The sequence below is a fragment of the Lissotriton vulgaris genome, chromosome 1_1 (assembly GCF_964263255.1).
Source record: "Lissotriton vulgaris chromosome 1_1, aLisVul1.2, whole genome shotgun sequence".
Taxonomy (NCBI): domain Eukaryota; kingdom Metazoa; phylum Chordata; class Amphibia; order Caudata; family Salamandridae; genus Lissotriton; species Lissotriton vulgaris.
Window position 1 is genome coordinate 1,543,810,076 of NC_141685.1, and position 16,508 is coordinate 1,543,826,583.

Genomic DNA, 16,508 nt, shown 5'->3' on the forward strand with positions numbered 1-16,508 from the left:
CATCCCGCAAGTCCAGTAGACATACACAAAATATACATGCAGCAAAATAGACATAATATATAACTAAACAGATGAGCGAACACACAAATGTCCTGCACACGAACTGGACAAAAACCTTGATGAACCATAAACCCAATGCTTTTATATGATGCAGAGGTTCAGTTTAGATAGTATGTTTTTTATTTGACTTCGAAATAGTTCACAAAGAAGTGTTGAAAATATTTGTTTATGTAGAACGAATATGCAATATACCACTAATAAATATCTTGGGAACCACATATTTAGAACTGAGGAAGAACTGCTGAAAGGGAACATAGCTGCCGCACTGACCTCCCTCAGGCACTCCAATAAATTATGACGAACCCCTTCTTATTTTATTCATGGGAAGAATATTTATCTCTGACATGGTTCTGTTCCCAGAATTATGTTTTTCTACCCCCCTAAGCCAATATGAATTCCTGGCGGGGGTCCACAAAATTGATGGGATAGCTAATATGGGCAAAGGACAGACACAGGATATCACAGGCCACACTTACTCTCCCAGTAGATGAGGAAGAAATGGCTGTCCCATTAATTGACCTTTACTATCTGGCTGCACAGCTATAATGTGCATACAGCAAGCAAGTCACCCCAGCGGGCCAATGTTTTCACTTCCCCCCTCCCCTGGCACCACCTACACCACATAAAGACTCAAGGCAGATAGTTGGTCTTCGTAAAGTAGTCATGTATTACCTTACAGTCAGGTACTCTTTTCTTATTCATTTTATTCAGGCATATGTAAAACCAAACAACACACATGGTAGCCAGACGAGGTAGGTTCCAAAGAGTACAGTTAAGCATAATTGTATTTACATTCCAGACATGGCCTTAGCCATCAGGATCTCAGTGCACGTACTTCATTGATGAATCTCCCTGTGCTTGCTGTGCCAGCAGGCTCCAACTTGCACTGTTTTATCAGTAATAAGTTCTGTCCTCTATCCCAGAGGCACTACCATCAGTGCACTGCTTAACGCATTGGCTCCACCGGGGTTCCTGAACCCTGGATAGCCCCCCAACATCTCTAAACTCAGGCAACTTGGGTACGGCAGGAGAGTCCAGGACCACCAGCAGCTCAAGCCCCCCTCCCGCCAGCCCGGAGCCCCCATTGAATACTCGCCCTGCTCCAGGGTCAGACAGTCCAGGCCAAAGGAATCCACACCATTTCTCTTGCCCGGGACCCCACAAATCTTGTCTTTATTCTTAGGGATGGGTGGGTGGGTTACTTGCCGCTGGTCTGCTGCCACCTTCGGAGCTGCTGAAGAGGACAAAAGAGGGCTTCCCCATCTCCTCCACCGCTTTTATCTCTGTGCTAGGGGCCTGTGAGGGGGGGTCACCTGCACAACCTTGATGATGAGAGCCAGGGCCGCCCGTGACTCACCTTGCCGCAGGGCACCCCCTGCACCCGCCTAATAGACAAGAAGAACGGACCCGCTCCCACCCGAGATGCCACTAAGGGCGCCACGCCTCTATGTTCGGGTGGCGCAGGTCAAAATAGTCAGTTAGATGGAGAGCTAATTATCAAAATGCCTCAGAGGATGGGAGCCTGGGACCGCCCCCACAGCCCATTCTTACACAATTGCTACTTAGCCCTTTCATGAACTCTAATATGGGAAACAAAGGCAAACTGATAAAGACACATTGTTACGTCTAGACGAAGGCCCTATATGCATGTGAAATTCCTTTAAAATCACTCAGATTGTTACTGCATCAAGGGAATTGACTATGGATTGCGGGATTGGAAAGAGAAGGGCTTTCTTATCCGATGTTTATGCAGGAGGCAATATTACTGAACCTCAGGATCTAAATTGAGATTGTGAGATTTCAGGCAGGCATTTTGTGAAGTCGGGCTCTAGTGGTGGTAATATGCAAAGCAAGCGTCCTGGGGGAATCCCATCTTGGGGATCCCCCTGCACTGCATTTTTACTGTGCCTTCATGGTGCCTGAAGAGCGGGTGCCCACCCCGCATTTTGCAGCCTCCCGCCGGTGCCCCACATTGCATTCATGCCTTTAAACACAGCTGGAGCCCACCCTGCATTTCTTCTGTAAAAGCTTATGCCCACCCCGCCTGGGACACTTTTTACTGTAAAGCAGGAGCCACCCCGCTTTTATGCTGCTTTTTGGTGGGTGCCCACCCCGCCTTTTGAAATCACCTGAAATCAGCGCCACGGACAGCAAAGGGACACAGCTGCCGCGATCGCGCGGCGACCAGGAAGTCAGTCATGGTTGCGCCTGATGGTGGGTGGGGTCAAGCACGGAAGCAGAGCATGTCGGAAGCCAAGAGAAGCCAGGCTGCATGGAGGAGGGAGCACGGGAGCCTACCATGCCTCCCAGGGTGTCCTGGTGAAGTTCCATTGGGAAAATAAGCTCCCTTAAAGCTCACATTGGTCACAGCTGCACCGCAGGAGCGGGCAGCTGCAATGTTGGGCATTTTTTACTTTTGAGTCCCTGAAGGGAGGCTCCCACTTGCCAGTGCTTGTTTTTGGACACAGCTGCACCACAGAAGCGGGCAGCTGCAACGTTGGGCAAAACTATTTTGAGAGTCTCAGAGTAGGGGCTCCCCAGGCACGGTAGTGCCAGTACTTGTCCTTACAGGTGCACCACAAGGGCGTGGGCAGCTACAGCGAGGGGCATGGTTGTTTTGCATATCCCGGGGAGCACTACGATAGAATGGGGGTAATGTTAGTGCACTACTAATGATGGTCATTCTAATTGGAGTGTGCATAAGGTATTAATGCTGGTGCTTGCAAAATGTGGTTTATGCCCCATGATTGTAGTATAATGTATTGTGATGACTTATGCTGATTAGATGCCTAACGTACTTATACCGATTTGTGCATAAGCTGCTTTATGCCCCATTAGTGTTGCATAATGCATTCTTTATGCATAATGAGGTTGCATTTATGCTTATGGTTATGCCTAATGTATTGAGGAATAATGTGTTTTACGCCCAATGAGATGCATAATGTTTATCACCCCTAAAGTGGTTTATGCCTATAGGGGGTATGCCTAATGCTAATATGATTTATGCCTATCGTGATGTAGTGCTAGGTTTATTCTTCTACCAGTAGCTACTGGCAGTTATTACTGGTTGTTTTATACTTATTACATGTAAGTTTGTGATGGTTCTGGCAGCGGCCCGATTGGCGCTACCCTATACGTAATCCCTATAAATAATGTCCTGGTGTCTGCAGGCACAGTGTATATATCTGTGATTCTATTGTGTTTTTATAATACAAAGGCTATTTTTATATAACCTTGCACGGAGTCTCTTTTGTAGTGTGCTTAGCTTTACGCCGCTGTGTGTGTTGCGCAAATGCTTTACACATTGCCTCTGGGATAAGCCTGACTGCTCGTTCCAAGTTACCAAGAGGGTGAGCAGGGGTAATCCTCAGGGTGTAACTCCCTCGCCCTGACTAGAACGGGAGTCCTTTCTGGCTCTCGAGCACGCCCCAGCTACCGGGAATCCGCGTTTCTAACAATGCTTACCTGTGGAGCACAGACAGATTAAGCACCACCTGTTCCACCGAGAAACCTCATTAGTGAAACACAACAAGCAAAACAAAAGACAAGCATTAGAATCTACCCGGCCTCACTACGCTTGTGTTGGTTAAAACAAAGTTATTTTTATTGGGTCTTTTTTTATATAAAGATACACTTTAAAAAACAAACTCTGCTTCTCTGCGCTCCATGAGTCATGCCGCATAAGCTTGTCCCGGCTTCTAAAGAGTACTATGGCCTAAAATCCATCTTCAGATTTCTATAGGCAGAAGCAAACTGAAATGCATTACCTCAGATTGATAAAACGTCAATTGGCTCTCTGAAACATGATTGTGGATTCTGAAAGGTATTCTCACCGTCGGGGCAGTAACAGCCGTCGAGGCAGTGAAGGTTGCTCCCTAGACACTCCTTTTCAAACGTGCACGTCGGTGGGCAGCAGCTAATGCAATCTCGATGAACAAACCTGTCTTCACATTTTTCACCTGCAATTTTTACAAATAGCAGTCAAAACAAAGGGATGCATTCGTTGGTAAATCACTGAATGCCCATGCACAAAGGTCACAAGTTGAAATTAAAATGTATTCTCTTGTCGGTCAGTTATTTACCGCAATAACTAATATGGAAATTAAAATCCTTGCAATTTTGCTACATCTTGTTTATCAGTATCAATGTAACAATTTTTTGTTCCAAATATTTTATACATCTTAGACAATAGAGAAAACATTGAATATATGAGTACATTGTACATATCTGAGGCCCAACATGATACAAGCGTGACAGGTACAATGTCTGATATTGAATAACGATTAGACATATAGACGGAAGACTGATCAAAAGTCATCATAAGGCATATTTCCGGAAGCACATCATAGAAACGTAGTATTATAAGTACATATAACATAATTGTGGGTAATAATGGGGAATTGTACAGAGTCCTAATAGCTAAAATAATCAGATCATAAGATATCTTGAAGGCAAGAGAAGTCCTGTCAAATGTAGCATTTTAATGTCAAACACGAGAGATGCGAAACTGACACAGGTACAGAGCTATAGAATTAACTTCAGAGTAACTCGCAGTACCTGGGATGAGAGCATGTGGGCAAATGATACGTATATGTATTTTTGTTCCAGGTACTGGAAAAATAGTCCCCAATATGTAGGTTATAAATGCCCTCCCAGCACAACACAAACACAACTGAACATCCATTTGAATACTGTGCTATGTTGTTCAGAGGACCAAAGTAAAAGTTTCTGCTCTAATATGCTTAAAACACAGGCGTGTGGTCACAGATGCTGTGCTGAGGAACCTCCAAGGATCTTTGCTGTAATGGCCTTGGACCCGTGATTCTGGTAAATGAGTGACTGGTTCTTTCACCAGATTTCGCTTGGCAGCGATTGAACAAAAAGAGTCTCTCTCGAAGCAATAAGGGGCATGAACCTCACTGTGTGAGAGGCGGAACCAATCGGAGGAGGATCCTACACCCTTCCTGGTCAGTGGATTCATGTTGGGGGTCAGAGCAGCCAACCAGTCTGGACTAGCAAGCATCCTGTCTGGTACAGTATAATAAATGCAGGTCAGGGCTGTTATGCTAAAGGAAGACAAATCTTGCTATCGAATTGGCGGCTGCGAGTGAAGTAAGGTTCTGGCACAAGACTGGACTCTGAGGTGGAAACAGGTGCTGTTAGAGTCTTAAACATATGTTTATCTCCTCTTTGCTGTCACATAGCCTCAGGTAAGCGTGACACTACTGTATCATGTCTTCGGTGGTTTGGAATGTTTTTGCCTCTCTGCCTTGTGTTAAGTGATCGGCAACTGCTAGTTATCACAAACAACAAATGACAGACAAAACAACCACTCTGCTATCAATTTAGTGGTCTTCCTTAACCACTGCTGAACACATTTTGCCAGAAATCAAACTATGGACTGTGGAGGACGTTTGCTTCTGGGACCCAGACTGATTGAATGTTACTGCACACTGTCTGTGTGTAGAATGAACGAGATGTTTTGCTTAAGAGGAGATATGGGTTAGAGTAATGTGAAACGCAAATGTATGTAATTTGGTCTAAAAAAATATCTAAAATCCTAAATGAAATCACAGTATCCCTCCCACAAGACTTCCATGTTTCGTTCTTCTGTTTATACTAAAGTTCCTTTAGCAGAAACGAGGCGATTTGCCAAATGCTGCAAATTCATTTGCGAACCCCTATAACAAATAGGCACAACTAGGCTTTTATGTTTTCATTTTCTATTTGTTGTGACTTCTGGTGGGCATTTCTCTGTGTTTTCGAAGTACGCACAAAGCAATAGTTAGCAGTGTTTATTTTTTTGGTACTGTAACAATTAACAGAGATGGTGTTGACCAGTGCTTAGAAACAATTGTAATTTTATTTAATTCATTTCCTCTTTTATGTGTATTGACAATGTTTACTGTCTGATCTGGGTTTTATCTTGCCTTTTCTAGTTGAGGGGAGCAAAATGTTGGCTAAATGACCTTGGATGACAACGAACTGTGATGTTGTGTGGAAAAAACAGCTAATATAGTAAAAAAACTTAATGACCCACATGAAACGTCTGGTCATTTGAGTATCTGACACACATTTCCTTCTCAGCTGTTTCTGTGTTTTTTAACATTTCAGGAATGGGCCTAATAAAATGTGTTTATATTTCCAAGTCAGCGCGAGGACAGCTAAGCCCTGATATATGCAAGGCATGTGGGCCTCTATTTATTTCAAAACAGTATGGTCGCTGCTGTGCTGCTGCTGGGCATATGTGCGAGTTGTACAAACTACTTTACTTTTTATGATCTGTGCAGTGGTTGCCTATCTTGTGCAGAAATAACAAGCAAATATACATTTATTGCTATTGCGTGCAGCATGAAAACATGCAGAGAGCATCAGACTGAATCCAGATGAGACGAGCCAGGTTCCCAAAATGGCAGGGAGTGGAACTGAGGAAGCTGGAAGTAGGTTCTAAGAGCCCAGGAACCTTGGAGAGAGTAATAAGACATTGAGTGGCTCACATGAGCCCAGAGGGTGACATTGTGCAAGCATTCATACTAAAAAAAATAAACAATTAGAAATATGGCCTGTATTTATACTCTTCGAGAACAAATGGTGCAGAAGCAGTAGAGGTGAGGCAAAAGTCTGTGTTCAGTTTTAATATTCTTCACTAGAGTTGTATTAGTCTTTGATTTTGTAACATTCCTCCGCTTCTCCACCACAGGCAGGACCTCTACTCCTTCCCTTGCAATATCCTACAGCCTCTCTGGAGTGGTGTTATGATAAATGGTAAGGCAGCAACGAATACATGTGAGCTGGTGTAAAGGAAGTTCCCATCTGTGTCCACCTGAGAGTCGAGATACATCAAACGGTTGAATCAATAAAACATAACTTGAGTCTATTTCTGTGGGCCAAGGTTTACGTGATGTTCATACCCCCAATTAGTACTAAGTGAGCATCCCTACTGGTGCACTAAAATCACCCACTTGTGTTTCTATTTTTTAGTGGTGGCTCATTGCTTGCCATCCATTTACTGCCCATCTAACACAATCAGCGACTCTGGCTGCCCCACTCTGCACCTCGGGGGAATGGCCTGCTAACAGTAAGAGCCTCCAGAAATCTTCCTGCTGGTGGCTTAGCAAAGCTTAGTACAAAGTCCACCCTGAATTGGTGTCCCAAAAGAATCAAGTTGTCCTTCAAGAGAAGATCTTCTACATATCTTGGTTCCCTCAAAGTAGACGTTTCTGTCCCAATTCCAAACAGGGATTAAGGCACAGCACGGCTGTCCCACAGTCATCTACTCGCAACTCAGTAACTGGAATGCACATGAATACATACATACTACTGCAAAATAAACAAACACCATGCAGCCCGTGGCTTCTCCTACGCAATGGTGGAAGAGTGTCGCCCCACCTGCCAGCACCCCAAAAAAAGAAAGCGATAATAAACCCTTGTTTAATATTGTTTTTTTTGCTCTGGAACCGAGGCTTGGGGGCGGGGCCAGGGGATGACAAGCTAGTGGAGAAGTGTTTGGCACTGTTATTTGACGGTCCGGCTGGTCATCTAGGTCACCCAGACCACCATTCGCACCAAAGCTTTCTCCAACCCAAGCTGTTTTGCCGTGTTGGAGAGAGAGCAGGCACAGGCTCCCAGTCTAACTGGGAGTACAAATCAAAGGTGCTCAGGCCAATCGTGACGCTGCTTTCAGCGGCATGAAAGAAGCGTAAAAAAATTGGCCACAGTGCACTCTGGGAGCCTGTGCCTGCAGATGGGAGGGGCGCAATGCATCGATGAGGCAGGTAAGTGCTTATTTTTTTTGTATGTTTCTGTCATCTGTCCGTCCATCCCCCCTTCTCCCCCGACCCTCTAGCCTATCCACACCAGCCGCTACTGCATGCACCATTCTATCCAATCATGCTGATATAATAACCGTTCAAATCATCCTTCCACCCTGAAGGAGATGCAATGTTTGGTATCCTTTCAGGCTTCCAAACCTGGGTCTTACTCTGAAAGGTCTACACCCTTGCATTCGTTGCAGCCGCTCTGCTCTCTGCATGCACACTCACACATATCTGTAACTGACTAATAACCAGGGAATGGTTTATGGTGCTAAAGTGGTGAGACACACACGGCATGAACAATGGGTAACTTACTGCAGGCGGGAAAGTCATCTCTCCAGTCTCGAATTGGAAAGCCAGAATGGGAGCATGCGCGGGCGTATTCGGTCACTGTTCGGCAATACGTGTCATCATCATCTGCTCTAAAAGAAAAGACACAGCTGTTAGGAAAAGAATTGATGGCCAAGTACATTTTTCTGTTGAGCAACCAAACCATAAAGAAACCTACAACAAAACAGCGCTATTTCATAGTTTATCCCTCATTACAACTTCCACAGAAATCCCAATGTTAGCGCAAACAGGAATTTGCACCTGGTTGGGATTGTAAATTTTGTGGCACTCACTGCACTGTATATTTTTTTTCAGCATGATTTTTACCAGTCAAAACACAACAATACTTGTGTGGGTTGAGACTCAACATTCCGAGTTTGAGTATCTCAGAATGGGGGTACGCGCACTGTTTTACCATGTTATCCTCTAATCCAAGATACAAATTGTAGTATTACTGAAACATATTTTCACTGTCATGGTAATGAGACCCAAGAGGAATTGTAAGAAGAGGAACTTAAAAAAAGAGTGAATCTGTACATTTATCTAGCAATTATCAACGGGAAAGTGATTGGGTAAAGCCAACAATAACATATTTTGAAAAACTTTGTCCGAAAAGGAATCCAAACATTATTTGTTGCAAAAACATCAAAACAATTTATTTTTAGCATTTCTTAAAATTTCTTGAAAACATCTGTACCAACGATGTTGTACCCTACCAAAATGTCAATCTAGGTGTCTGGTACCACAAACGTTGCAGATACAGTGCAGGCCCCATTGGCCACTTATGCTTTTTTACACAGAGGACAGGGGACACCCATGATCAACACTTCACCCCCTCCCCCCACTTATTTTATTTTGCTTTTCACGGGCTCCACCGAATACTCCACCATTTCACCATCCTTCAGTCCTCTGACCAACTCACCCTTCTGCCTGCATTGTTTGATTAGCTCTGCCACTGTTTTCCAGCATCCTTTCTTCTAATGCCGCCCCCCACGTTAGGCGTGCACCTGATTGACCCATGCCTCATTGACATAGAATGACTGGCATCACCCTCCCCAGTCCCCCTCCTGCACATTCGACTTCTATGTTTTCGCAGCACCTGACAGAATGTTGCATGAGTGGCAGTTTTAGCACTGCAATGCAGTCAAAGTCAATTCTGCTGAGTAGAAAGTAGGGAACATCCAGGGTTTATCCAACCTTGGCTTCACAATAATATTGGTCAAGACTACAAGTAATATTTATGAAGGAAGACTGCCTCATTTAGTAACTTTTAACGCTCTCATAAAACTATTTATATCCTTAGTTGTGCCAGTAATTAAACCTATTTCTTCCAGCTGGAGTGGCTGTCCCTGTGTTCTTTGTTTTGTTATATGGCTGATCATATTCTCACTAAGTCCTAAGAAGACCATTATATTAAGTGAAGGATGAACCAATCTGTACTCAATATCTCTCACTGAGGAAAATAACCCTGCCTGTACGAAATTCTTACCATTTAATGCCTTTGTTCTTTCAAAGAATATCTTGGCCAGTTTTTGAACTTTTTCTGTTTCACTGTCTTTTGCTTACATTTAGAGACCAACATTGAACATACAACTTCCGTGCGACCTGTTCTAGCTTAGGCACGACAAAAACATGAATTCTCTAGGTACACTTTCCATACCTTCCATAACGCAGGACCCTCAGCATGATAGTGCTTGTGGCCTATGAGGAATTTTAGGCACTGTACTTTGGCTAGTACTCTTAAATTTTACACCCTTGTAAGAACTTTGGAAAATGTTAGGTTTTAATAGCCATGTTTCATTTAAGGTGATTTAGACACACATGTGCAGTGAGCCAAAATGAGCCCACATCTGCTAATTTTATGTCGAAGCCAGAGGTAAATATGGCAGAACAGCCATGCAGCACCTTATATTATTCACAATTCGCTTTAAATCACATTGCCACGTATTTCAAGCCTTGTTGCCAAGAATGTGGCATAATCCCTGATTGTGCCTATGAACTTTCATACATTACAAAACATGCTGAATACAATGCGCCCAGACCCCGGAGTACCTGGGGCGTTTTAGGAACAGAAGGAAAAGAGGTACTCCAATCGCGTGGGAGTCCTAGTCATTTCACAAAGGCAAGCATTTATTGCCTAGTACATAGGCATTCGGAAAGGCCAGGGCATTTTTATCTTGGCTTTGTGCAGGAGAATCCTACCTTTGAGTGGTGAGGGCTCATTTGTTTCCCCCATCCGTTATGAGAGGCTCTACCCACCCTGCAATGACTGCAGGCCCTCAGGCACGTCATCACAGAGTAAGGATTGCCCTGCCACTTTGGGATGGGTACACCTGGCCTCGTGAGTGTAGATATAATCTCTGTGACTGTGCTTTAGGCTATGATACCCTTTACATAATGCGCACAGCGTTTGCGTCAGGCCCGGTTCTAGCGGGTTGGCCGGGTGGGCCAGGCCCACCCAAACATGAGCCTAGCCCACCCAAAGAGGAGCCTCGGCCCTAGCAGTGAGGGCTTGAAGACAGGTGCGCAACAGCATTGGGCTCAAAGGGCTGTCTGTGTGTGTGTGTGCGCTCAGGCTGAGACAGCTTCCCAGGCGCACACAGACAGTTTTAGAGATTATCGCAGTCAATCCTGAGTACTTCACAGGTCTTTAAAAGACCATTAACATGTTACCGAGACTTTGTTTATTTTTTATCCCCTTCATCTTCACATGGCAAAGGTGACAAATCAGCAACCTTTGCCTATGGTCCTGCTGCGTGAAACTTTCTTTTCCTATGCAGCACAGGAGAAAAGAAGTTTGTTTATTCCTATTCACCTTCCTGACCCCTACAGCTGCTTATAACATCAGGCTGTGACGCAAAGTTTGACTAATGGAGTAGTAGGTAAGAGATTGTGTTACAATTTGTTTTTCTTTGTAAAATCTGCATAGGCCCAGCAGGAAACATACTTCGTGTGCTTCATTTAAACATTTTTTATCATTATCATGGCTGATGCAGGACAACAAGAAGACAATACAAAATTCCCAGATAACGCTGGTCATTATTGATCCTGCTGGAGAGCAATCATTTGTCTGTTAGTAGTTTTTAAATGCAGATGAACTGTATTTTTTTGTGGAAGCTCAGTGGGTCACTGACTTTGTCATAGAGATCCTTGTGTTACTTGCAGTTCAGAAGTTACAATCCTAACATAGGACAGTGACCAATGAACTGTCACCAAAGAGCTACATACAAACATGAATGGTATAGTTAGAACTTCACTTTTTTGTTTTGTGATATAGTTAGAACTTCCTCAGTCTTTCATTATTCTTATATTGGTAAAATGAGTATGTTTGGGGAGATATACATTTTTATCAGTAAAGCTGACCCACATGGAATACTCATTAAATCCTAAGGTTCTGTTTTCTCAGACCAAATCCTCTTAAAATATACTGCCCACCAGTATGGATGTCACGTGATTCCTACACCTTATAATCCTCATTGGTTTATGTGACATTCCCTGTAGACTGATTTACATACTCATTTGATTCATTGTCTCTGTATAATGTGTGCGTGGTGTAAAGTACTGACACACACTACAGCAGAGATCTTCAAACTTTTTGATGCCGAGACCCCCTTGTAAAACCTTTTTAGGCATAAGGACCCCCTTCCAACAAAAGTTTCTAGAAACTGGTACTCCTCATCATCAACTTTTGACTACCATAAATGCGCCTGTTAGACCTCATCACATCCTTCCATCACACTTTCACACATCCATCTATCCACCCTTTCATCCTTCCATCCATACATCCATCCTTCATCCATCCACCCTTTCATCCTTCAGTATCAGGATCAGTATCTCTCTGCGTCGTCGTCCTTCTTCTTTACCGCTCACGGGAGGGCATCTCTGTGCCTCCCTGCTGGGGGCGGGGGCCGTGTCAAGGGACCCACAGCTCCAGGTGCGCAACATCCATTGAACTCAAAAGGCTAAACTACAGCAACTCCCCCAGCCCCCCACCCCTCCCCAGCTCCCCCCAGCTCGTGTATGTGAGCCCGGCTGAAACAGCTTCAGGGACACACACACAGTCACACCCAAGTACTTTACAGGTCTTTAAAAGACCTTTTACTTGTTAATGAGGCGTTGATATTTTTCACAGCTCGGTGTGAATTAGGCCTCCTGCAGAATCTGCGACCCCCTTCCCAGGACTCCACGACCCCCCTGGGGGTCGCGCCCCACAGATTGAAGACCGCTGCACTACAGTGATATGAGTAGCGCTATACAACAAATGAAATGCATATGAGAAAGGGGCTACGTAAAGATGAGGGGCACTGTTGGTGGGTGGCAGTGAGGGAATCCGAGGAGGAGGTAGTGGAAGGGGATACCGAGCCATAAGGGGCACTGGTGGAAGGTGGCAGTGAGGGAATCCGAGGAAGAGGTCATGGGGTTGAGGGGGAGCTAGGGAGAGATGAGGGACACTGGTGGAGGGTGGTAGTGAGGGAGTCTGAGGAGGAGGTCATGAGGGGTCTACAATCCTGTGGCTCTTTTACGCAGTGGTATGCTTGACGAATTGTGTCGGGCCACGTGCATCGGTGCTGGGTCCAGAGCTGTGCTGTGTGTAATCAATACCCAGGTCCTAAGGATGTTTTTGCTGGGTTACCCCATTGATTATAATGGTCAACACAGCATCGGCATCAATCCTAACCTTCATTTTGAGGCTTTAAAGAAGCACAGATATGTACTTTTTTTTATAATTTAGCCTTCCAACTAACGGTTTTTTTTCTTCATATTTATGTTCTCATCCGATAAATGACAACAAAGTATCCCGCAAATTATATTGAATCTGCTTTGCAGAGGCATTTGAATTCGTTATACTTTGTAGTTTATATCATTTTGTGATACCTGAACCTTTAATTGTAGCAAAAGTAGTGCCCTCATTATGCGCTTAGTTTATTTAAAAAATCCATCATTATGTCGTCTTTGATTAAAAAAAGAAATTTCAAACTCAAGCACAATTATCCTTAAATATTGATCGTTTTAGGAATATTTCTCATTGTTCTGTGTCCTGGCGTTTTCAACACAACAAATTACAGGTCTAATTTTCTACGACGCACTCTCTTTAGTAGCAATAGGGTCTGCCCAGCTCTTCTCAACTTGAGCTTTAATAGGGAAAATGATTTGGCATGCAAACAAGAGCGCCTCGGGGTTCTTCTCTAGCTGACAGCAACCCTAGGACAGAAAGGGCTCCTTTATGGCCACAATAAGCCTAAATTAATGACATACCACAAACACAAAAGGCTCCGCCATGTTTAAACGGCGTGCAGTCCCCTTGGGCTTTCAGACCGTATTGGATTACATTCCCCATGGACAAGACTTTACAATCCAAGGTTTGTAAGTAGGAATAAGAGTCTCCAAGTAGCAGGTGCCACCTCGTGCCACCACTGTCGTCTTCATGGCAGAAACCCTTGTTCGTGTCCCTGGGGTCCATTGACTTGTGCAACTCCATTGTGGCTGGATTTCACTACTCAACGCGGGACGGGAATTTTCCTTGCTTGCACTAGGGCCAATAGCGCCCTTGCTGCACCACTGGTCGCTCTTGTGCATTCATTCTCACCCTGAAAAACCCTGAAATTTCCTTCTTGCATCAAACCCCTTCTGTACGCCTTAAATACCACTCTAGTGTGTAGCATTTCATTGTATTATACTAAGGTTCATGTTGCATACATACAAAGTCATATGGCAAAGTAATTAAATTGTATGTTTTTTACAGATTTACTTACTTGCATAAGTCATTTATACAACTTGCGATATAAGAGTAGGGGTCTATGCTTTCGTGGCAGCTGAGGAACGGGAACTGCAAGAGCACTTGGCACTTGAGGAAGACATCCTGAAAAATAATTTTGAGCAAGAGTGTGTGAAAATATACCCATATGCCAGTTGGGAATATACACGTTTTTACACAGCAGAGCATCACAAGTGAAAATGCAGATGTAGGAAGGATAAAATGAAAGCAAAACCAACTTCAACAATCACCAGCAAAGCCAAAACATCTGGCTATTTTCTAAGGGAAAGTGATAGACAAATCTATATATGTGGATGGGTGGGTGCATGTGAGAACGTGTGCATGTTAGCTGGATGAGTAAGTGCGTGAATTGAGGTATAACTAAACAAATGCATTGACAAATGCCGGCAGGTTATGTCAATTATATAGGCTACATATATTCAGCAGAAGTGGTAATGATATTAAAATGCAAAGAGCTAGAACACTATACATAGCAACATAACTCAGAATAAAATAATTACCACCAATGTACAAATACAATCATTACTGAAGTGTGAATATCCTCATTCCATGGGTGTTAAAAGTATTTCACGAATTACTGCCATTACTCTATGGAAAGCATTGTGCTTGTGATGGGCCAGAACATACTTTGGGGACTACAGTCCATCAGGAATTCAGGAATAACGACGAGAATGCCAAGAATAGGCACCATTATGTAAAAAAAAGCAGGGTCCTATTGACCTATACGACAGTTAGGCAGTGCCAGATGGGCTGCTTTGGCAGTTCAGTGTGTGAGTCGTTTGTTTGGCTGTTTGTTGGCTGTTTATGGTCTGCAGGGTCAGTTTCACTGTAGATTTCTCTGATATTAAAACTAACATTGCCTGCAGCAAGCTCATGTCCATTCAGTCTTCCATACTTTGCAAAACACTTTCACAGCGTTTTTCTACAAGTTCAAAACTGCTCCAATTTGCAAACATGGGCCACATTTTTAGCTTTCAAATTCATTAATGGGGGCACTTTTATTTTGATGCCCGGGCCTATTTTCTGTCCCAGTTTGATCTGACCCTGTATGAAAGCATGCACATCGCAAATGCTCCTCCTTCCTAAACATGCCAAAAGATTTTTTTTTAAAGAAAAATTCTGGCACATCTTTATTAATAAACTAAACGAACAAGAAATCCAAGCTGACGTCCTAACACAATGCAATAATGCACCAACTCTAAACCACAATAGATTAACACACATCACAACACGAGATCAACACACCACAACAACGTGACGTGTTTGGCTTTTGGATTGGTTTATTATTGATCCATTTTGAATTATTGCATTGTGTTGGTTTGTTGCTCTAGTTATTTTACTATTCTATTGTAGTCTGATGTGCTATATAATCTTCCCTTGTTGTGGAATGTATTGGTCGAAATACAGTACCAAGCATTTTAGTTTTAGATCCTGGACTGTTATCCAATCCACTACCTATAAATAAAAAAACATCTAGAAAAACAGATCGACAGAAAAAAAAGCAATGAACGAATGGATCCGTTCAGCACTCAAAGCTGAACCTATTGGACATATCAAAACACTTTTCTTACGCCAAAGCTTCAACTTCTAAGACATGAATTGATAATTTAAAAAAATGAAATATGATTTTGCTGAATGGGCGAATGTGTTCAGTGAGAACAGGATATGAAACTTACAAGCTTCTGCTTAACCATAATATGTAACCATTATATGCAACACATTTGTTTTTTCTAGAAATTTCCACCCACTTCAGCTAAATGTCTGTATATTGGAAGTGACCCTGAGCATCTATGTACAAAAAATGTGATGGAGGTCCTTTAAAATGTACCCCAAATGTACAGGAAAAGTTGGCTCCTGATCCACCGCTACAAGGCTGCCTCGACTGCCCCTACATTGAGAAACAGGCGCACTGAATAAGGTTGCCATTCTATTGACAAGTAATCTGGTTTTGGAAAGAAGGGTCCTCTCTCTGAGGTTGAGTGGCAGAGACTGGCTGACCCAGGCAGCTTGATTTTGACAGGCTCAAGCCCGTGGGACTGTCAGCAAGTGACAAGAGGTTGGCTGACTTGTGCCTGACCTGTGAAGACAAAACAGGACAATTTATTATGAGCTATGTCCTGCAAACAAATGGATGTTTTTAACATGTAGGCATGAGCAACTCAAGGCCCCATTGGAAAAGAAATGACTGTGAATGGTGCCGCTCACAGTCGTGCTTCAGGATACCATTCATAACTGGGGGCTTTTAAAGACTTTTCATTCCTGCCTTGTTTCTTCTGGACTACTGCTGATCTGAAAGCCGGACCCTACATTGCCTATCTGAGCTGCTGCTGGATTCGGGGGTGCGGGACTGTGAGGCCCAGAACTCCTAGTGCTTTTTCCATCACGCGCACATGGTGCCTCTTCCCGCCCCTCCTACCTGCTGACTTGTGGACTTCAAATACGACTCGCGGACCCCGCTCCGCGGGTGCCGCTCGTAGTCGTGCTTCAGGATACAATTCAGAACTGGTGTTTTTTAAAGTCTTTTCATT

General features: G+C 43.7%; 1 protein-coding gene across 1 annotated transcript in view; it reads right to left on the minus strand.

Annotated features, from left to right (window-relative positions):
* The window catches only part of OTOGL (otogelin like), a 1,110,282-nt gene that overhangs the window by 954,308 nt on the left and 139,466 nt on the right, over positions 1 to 16,508 (minus strand). The window contains exons 8-10 of the mRNA XM_086931129.1: positions 13,958 to 14,064; positions 8,190 to 8,296; positions 3,894 to 4,019 (exon numbers count right to left, since the gene is read on the minus strand). Coding sequence (XP_086787255.1) covers positions 3,894 to 4,019; positions 8,190 to 8,296; positions 13,958 to 14,064 — 340 coding nt within the window. The remainder of the gene's footprint in view (positions 1 to 3,893; positions 4,020 to 8,189; positions 8,297 to 13,957; positions 14,065 to 16,508) is intronic.